Consider the following 7,538-nt stretch of genomic DNA (forward strand, 5'->3'; position numbering starts at 1 on the left):
TTGCATTTAATATAATTCTCTCATCCATAATTACATCATAGTTTATATCTTCATTAGTTTAATCACAATACATCAATTTTACTTTTGTGTTTCGGTTAAGGTCATAATAGGTTGATTTGAACTAATTCAATCCTTGTGGGATTGATACTTGGACTCATAGTCCATTTTACTACTTGTTAACGAACCGTACACTTGCGGTGGATTTTAAATCGAAGCAAATAATTTCGTGAACACCCATAAAACCAAAAAAAAAAAAAAAATGTTGAATCTTACAATATTTGCAGAGATGAAGGTTGCAAGATCCGAACAGTCCATTTCTTCTTCTTCGTGACAATGTAACGAGTTAGTAGGAACATCTTTTCACTGATACATTTTATGAATTATGACTATTCCACAGGGATTCCTTTAAGGTATACAGCAATTGGCATGCCTAAGAAACCGATAAATAGGCTGAAAAACCATTGCACAATTGTAAGAGGAGTCGTGTTTGCAAATGTCCCGAGGTATTCGACTATTATGATCTGGAAGATGACAGTGGTACCAAGAACTCCAACGAATACAGAGTTGTCTAGTATACCTTCAAGGACATCTGCTTTCTCCATCTCCCGGGAGTTAACCTCGTTGAAGAGCTGCAGAGATACCATCGAGCCATTTAGGAACAAATACCATTGCTAATAAAACTACTACATCAAAATTCAAGGTAGTTTCTCAAGTACCTGACAGAAGACAAAAGAGTTGAAAATAAGCGTGTTAAGGACCAAGTCGGAATCAGAGGAGCCATGAAGTCTGAAAAACGTCTTTCCATATGCCTGAAGAAACCATATCACCAGGAACTGATACAAGGATTGTCCTAAGATGTTTCTCCACATGACGGCACTGATAAAATTTCCCTTCCTTCCAACCGGAGATCTCTTCATTAGTTCATCATTTGGAGGCTCTGTCGCTAGTGCAAGTGCTCCCAATGTGTCCATAATCATATTGACCCACAGAAGTTGAACAGCTGTAAGAGGAGCACGTCCTGAAATACCGTTCATTTGCAAGCATGTGAACGAATCAAATTATATGTTTTAAATTACTGTATAAAGAAGAAGAACTGAACAAACTTTCTTACCTGTCATGCAAGCCGAAGTGAAATTCACGATTAATGCCACAATATTAACAGTAAGCTGGAATTGAACAAACTTTTGGATATTTACATAGACCGATCGCCCCCATTTTGCTACAGTCACGATTGTCGAGAAATTGTCATCCAGAATTATGACATCAGCACTCTCTTTGGCCACCTATGTTCATTAAACAACACTGTTGGTTGTTAAATCTGTCACTCCATGGATAATTTCATTCACAAGGGACAATGAAGGAGCATAATGAAAGTTCACCTCGGTTCCAGCTATGCCCATTGCGAGTCCAATATCTGCTTCATGAAGTGCAGGAGCATCATTTGTTCCATCACCAGTTACAGCCACAACTTCATTAAAAGTGGTTCTCAAGTGTTTCACCAATGTGTGCTTGTCTAACGGTGAAGAACGAGCCATTACCTAAAAAAGTGTAAAATATCATGAGCCACAGGCCGGAAATAATATTTTTAATCGCACATTGTCTTAAATTAAGACGATGATAGAGAGAGTGACTTGCAATCAGACAACAGAACTCGAGCCCATCATCAGATTCAAGTTTGTAGATTAGTCTATAAAATACCTGTATCTTTGGAATCAGTTCGAGCAATTCCTCCATACTCTTCTCTCGAAAAACTGGACCTTCTATTGCTATACCATCATCAGTTAGTATTCCACATTCCCTAGCAATAGCTTTTGCAGTATTGATGTTATCTCCCGTAACCATGCGAACAGTAACACCAGCTGAACGACAAAGGGCAACAGACTCCTTGACTCCAGGACGTACAGGGTCTTTGATTCCTATAATCCCTATACAAGTATATCCCGAGGCAGGGATGGCATCATTTTCAGAGAACCCGTTTTCCAGTTCCATGTAGGCAAGACATAGAGTCCGAAGAGCCTCGCTAGCAAACTGATCGATGGTAGCTGTCAGATGATTGATGGATTGTTCGTCCAGGGAAACAACTTCACCGTTTGAGTTGACCACCTTTTCACAGGCAGCCAAAATTATCTCTGACGCACCTTTGGTATGAGCTCGTAGACGTCCTTCAGGAAGCTCCAATACCACACCCATTCGCTTCTTTGTGGAGTTAAATGGCTCGACTTTTACAAGTTTAGATGCTTGTCGTTCTTCTAGAAAATTCCCACCAAGTGATAGCCCAAACTCCAAAATAGCCATTTCAGTTGGTGTTCCTAAAATCTCACGTTTTCCATTCTCGTTAACCACAACTTCTCCACCAGTGTTATTAAAAATTGATTGTAGCAGAGTTTTTGCTACAGAATCTGGAATTTCTGAACGCAAAACAGAAGCGTCACTTGGTTTGCTCAATTCTTTGACATTCATGCAAATGCACGATTTCACCACGGTCATGTGGTTAGTTGTTAAGGTTCCAGTTTTGTCACTACAGATGGTAGTGGCGGATCCCATGGTCTCACAAGCTGCCAAGTGGCGCACAAGTGCTTTATCATTCATCATTTTTTTCATGGCAAACGCAAGGCTCAGTGTCACAGCAAGAGGGAGTCCCTCAGGAACTGCAACCACGACAATGGTAACAGCAACGGCAAAGTATTCTAACAAATGCAAAGCATCGTCTCCAGACCAGCTTAAAGTTGTTCCCTCTTGCCATTTTCTGCCAATCATTTTCTGCACTAAAACCGCAAAAGTAACAACAGCAAAGAAGAGACCTATTTTTCCTATGATAGTTGCCACTCCATTCAATTTAACCTGTAGCGGAGTTTCATCATCTCCTCCTTCACTGAGAGTTGCCATTAGTTTTCCCCATTGAGTCTTCATGCCAACTGTAGTAACCAGCATCTTGCAAGAGCCATCTTGAACCTTGGTTCCTGACAGTAGAAAAGGGCTTTCTACACCGACCATCACCGGCTCACTTTCACCAGTCAAACTAGATTCATCAATTAAAACAGAAAATCCTGAAAGAAAAAGGCCGTCTGCAGGTACTTGATCTCCAATAGAAAGATGGACAATGTCACCAGGTAGTAGCTCATAGATGGACATTTTTTGTCGGTAACCATTCCTTGTAACTTGAATGGAGATTTTCTTCTTCTCTTTGTCCAAATCCTTGAACTGTAAAGACTGGCGATAATCACTTCCGGCTGTGACAAACACCACCAATAAAATGCTAGCAACAATTCCAAGGCCATCATGAGCTCCTTTAGGCCATCCTTCTGTTGCTACGCCAACAATCAGAGAGACAAATGCACAGACACCAAGGATCATGAGAGTCATATCTTGAAGGGCTTCCCAAACAAATACCAAAAAGCCCTTTGCTTCAGCCTCGGTGAATTTATTGATCCCGTAAATCTCTTCTCTGTGTCTGAGGGCTTCATAATCAGAAGGAAGCCCGTTAGTGGTGGATGTGCCAATCTTATCTGCAATACCAGACACCCCTCCATGAAACTTCAACTTTTTCACGTCATGACCTTCGACTATGGATCCTAATTCATCAGCACAAATCTGAAAACCAGCTTCTTGAACGTTCTTGGGTACAGTATAGTCACTTGGCTGCACTCCTGCAATTGTACAGAACAAGGAGTAAATCAAAATTCTTCTTACTATAAAGTCCCCAACCGAATGAAAATGAAAAGTCACCTTGTATGAAATGTAGAGCAGCTTTGGAGACAAGGACTGCGATTCTCAACTTTTCCTATATTAACACGTGATTCCAATCAGCGACATTCATAAATGGCATTCTATCTTACTCAAATATAGTTAAAATCAACAATTCAAAGATAAACTGAAACAATAATTGTCCAAGAAATCCTAAAGTAGGGAATATTTTAAAAACTGATCCTGCGACCCTCAGGGAAATACAAGAGTTCGAAGACAAAATTCTAATAATATTAGGTAACCACTAATCAATAACAATGCGACGAATACATGAATATACACAACTTCAGGTACATTTTAAGAACAAATGACGAAGAAAAACATCTTCATGTATTCATAATAATTCAAAATGAAATAAACAGAGCACCCAAAAAAAGGGTATTTATAAATCAGGTGAATACGGACACTATTTATAAATTAGCATAAATTTGCTCTGGTTAATTAAAGAAAAAAATTACAGTTTTGGAAACACGAATAGAAATTTACGTCCACAATTATTGGACTACATGGAGTCTAATTACACACTTCCCTTATTCCCTATACCGTATGTTATTTATTTAAATATTTAATGTTGCTACGGTTGTATATAAATATATAAAAGGACTTCATAATAGATAATCACCTAGAGACTCAAAGTTCTCGGGTCGCCCAATGACCTATCTGCCTCATCTTTCTCTACATATGGAAGTCAATTGAGGTAAGTACTCTCACCCCTAGTCAAATTCCAGTTTACTTATCGCCATGCATTCTCAGTCATTTTATATAATTCTGACAAATGACTTGACCATACAGATGGTCATCTGACCCTTTCTTTGCCTTATTTTGCAGGAGACTCATTGGTGGAAGGGGATGGAATAAGGACATAGATAGAACTGTTGATGGCTTGATCTAACCGTCTTTTGACGTCAAAAGCCACATTGACCTAAAACTTTTACCATATTAAGGACTTATAGCTGACAGCAAGTGAGCCTCAGCGTGCATATGCTTTGATGGTTTTAGTTAAACAGAAATTAGGAGTTTATCCATAACGATAGAATAATAGGAGAAGTAAATGGAGGAACCTGATTGGTTTTGCGCATGGCGGCAGCTTCATAACGTTTGGAGATGTTGGCCGTGAAGCGAAACCGGCGTTTTGGGTTCTTCACCACTCCACACAGAGTCCTCCACCGCTGCAACACTTCCTCCGATGAATGCTTTGATTTCACTTCCCAATTTTCACTTAAAAAACTCTCCATTTTGCCTTGTTTTTGTTATTTCTAATTGTTCTTGTTTCCATTCAACACACCCATTATTATAGACTTCAAAAAAGTCGAAGAAACTACCAGGCACACTCAGTGGCCCTTCCTCTCAAGATGTTTACACTTATTTTCTTGAATCTAATAGCGAAATAGAAAATGTGAAATGCCCAGTACAAGAAAATGAGAAATTTCTCGAATTAGAAGATGATCCGAATATTTGGCAAGAGAAGTTACAAATGCATGGTAAACCATTGCAAATTGCTTAAATGCCTCCTCCCTCTTTCTCCTGTTTTATGTGGTCAAATTTTCATGTGGGGTTTTAATTGCAGTCTTTAATTATTCGTTTAACCCCCCCCGAGTTTTAACTATCGATTTCTAGAAAGTTGTGTAGTTTAAAAAGAAAAAGAAAATTAAATTAAATTAAAGTATAAAATATTTTATGACGTGAATGTGTGCATAAAAAATAAATTTAAAAATAATAGTTGTCAAATAAGAACTAGCCGTTTAGATATTTTTTCAAGTTAAATTTCGTCAACGAGAATTGGATATTTCTCTTTAAGGTTCTATATTTGAACGAAACCCCCGCGCGCGCGCGGACACACAACAGTTAACAGGTATTAATCTCTAATTGAACTTTCAAAAGCAAAAGGGGAAGGTTCCTTTAGTTGAGACTGATTCCTCCCCGAAGCCAAAGGCAAGCGAGTCTTTGCAGTCCATTTTTTGTCTCTTACTTTTAGAGTCAACTCCGTGTCGTGTTTAAAGTATAAACAATAATTTAGGCACTTTCATCATCGTTTCTATGTTTTTTCCAAGCCTTTAAGATATTTAAATTTTCGTTTCATAAATTTATAAATAATACTAGTCTTCGCCCGTGCAATGCACGAGTTAGATTATTTTCAAGGTAATGTTAGTGTGTTAAATATATTTAATTTTTGTGAATTACTGTTAGACATCATGTTGTCAAACGACCTCCCGGGCGATGATGAAAATCAATTTTATCAGTCAACATGAATGACTGAACGATAATTCAACATCGAATAATGGATGAACCGACCTAACGTTGCTTTACCTATTGGATGACTAATACTCTTTGTGGCTTGTTGTTTCTTTTATTGGAACTTAACCCTAGTCGAGCCTACTTACCATATTGTGACTTACCTTAAGTTGGCCATTGAACTAATATATATATATTGGTAATTGGTTCTTCTCCTGTATGCCGTGCTTGAAGAGAACCCGAGAGAGAGAGGTGTTATTATTTTTCTTCTCCTTCATGCTTCCTGCCAAGTTATCTTCCCTACCAATTGCTTGAAGCTTTGTGACTCTTACCTGTGTGGTATCCATCCTAAGTGTGTGGTAGAATCAACAAGCAAAAGAGCAAATAGCAACCATAGGGAGAGTTGAAGCCGGCGGTCGGTCATCTTAGATTTTGGTGTTGAATTCGATGTTTAATGGTTAACTGAGCCCGAAAATCACTTTGAGCAGTTTGAGGAAGATCCTAACATCTGGTATCAGAGCTTGGGTAGCAAAAATTGGCTCAAAATCGGCTAATTTTCGAATTTGAACCTTAGAACCTGAATCTGAAAATTTCCAATTACTCACAAACCAAAGCTCGGTTGGACAAACGGAGGCCATACCCATCACCAGCAGGTCGAGGCGCTCCCGGAGAGGCGGCGCGTGACCGGTGGCGGCAGCGCGTGGGCGGCTGTCCGGCGACGCTGTATTCAGGTAACTTGCTTGTTTCGATCTCCTGAACGCGCTGATATACTTTGTTTTGTGTTTCAGGTTACAAAGAATAAGTTGGACGATTTTGCCCCTGGTGCGACGCCGACTTAAATTCAACAGCAAGCTCGTTTTTCTCCACTCTACGGACTCAGATAGGTCCGCGCTGGTAAACTGGTTTAATCTATTTAAATTCAGCAATAGCAAGATCATCGTGTGGGGTGATCGTTAGGTTTTGGGGTTACCGTGAAGGGGTAACCATTGCTTGTGCTAAAACTAGGATTACTTGCGTTAATTGAGTGCTTGTTCTTTTAATTTAAAGTGCTTGGTATTTCTTGGTGGACGTAGCGTTTAGGTTCATTGTTACTTTTTAACAAGATATTACCTTATCACGCTTCCCAATACTACTTCGTGTGGTTTAATTAGTGTGTTAACCAATGACAACACATAATTTTGATTTGGAAATTTTTAACGGTAAAGGGGACTTCTCTATCTGGCAACAAAAGATGAGAGGCATACTAGTCCAACAAAAGGTGTCAAAAGCCATCGAAGGCAATTTTGCACCTGATATCTCAAAAGAACAAAAAGAGGAAGTCGATGAGCTTGCCTATACCTCAATAATATTACACTTGTCTGACGTTGTCTTAAGAAAAGTGGGAAAACTAAAAACCACCAAAGAACTTTGGAAAAGACTAGAAGACTTATACTTCCTTAAATCTACACCGAATAAACTCTACCTACTCGAACGATTCTTCAACTTTAAAATGGATCCTTCAAAGGATCTCGACGACAATTTAGATGTATTTAACAAATTGGTGCAAGATATTGTCAATTGTG

At 38.9% G+C, this 7,538-nt stretch overlaps 1 protein-coding gene across 1 annotated transcript; it reads right to left on the reverse strand.

The window, feature by feature from the left end:
- Positions 1 to 287: 287 nt before the first annotated feature.
- On the reverse strand, positions 288 to 5,255 carry LOC111402136 (calcium-transporting ATPase 2, plasma membrane-type-like). Its single transcript, XM_023030225.1, has 7 exons — positions 4,806 to 5,255; positions 3,727 to 3,781; positions 1,699 to 3,647; positions 1,380 to 1,538; positions 1,112 to 1,283; positions 717 to 1,018; positions 288 to 629 (listed from the first exon to the last, which is right to left on the reverse strand). The coding sequence occupies exons 1-7, from the start codon at positions 4,977 to 4,979 to the stop codon at positions 387 to 389; spliced, it is 3,054 nt and encodes a 1,017-aa protein (XP_022885993.1). The 5' UTR covers positions 4,980 to 5,255; the 3' UTR covers positions 288 to 386.
- Between the last annotated feature and the right edge of the window lie 2,283 nt (positions 5,256 to 7,538).

The sequence above is a fragment of the Olea europaea genome, chromosome 10 (genome assembly GCF_002742605.1).
Source record: "Olea europaea var. sylvestris chromosome 10, O_europaea_v1, whole genome shotgun sequence".
NCBI classification, from domain to species: domain Eukaryota; kingdom Viridiplantae; phylum Streptophyta; class Magnoliopsida; order Lamiales; family Oleaceae; genus Olea; species Olea europaea.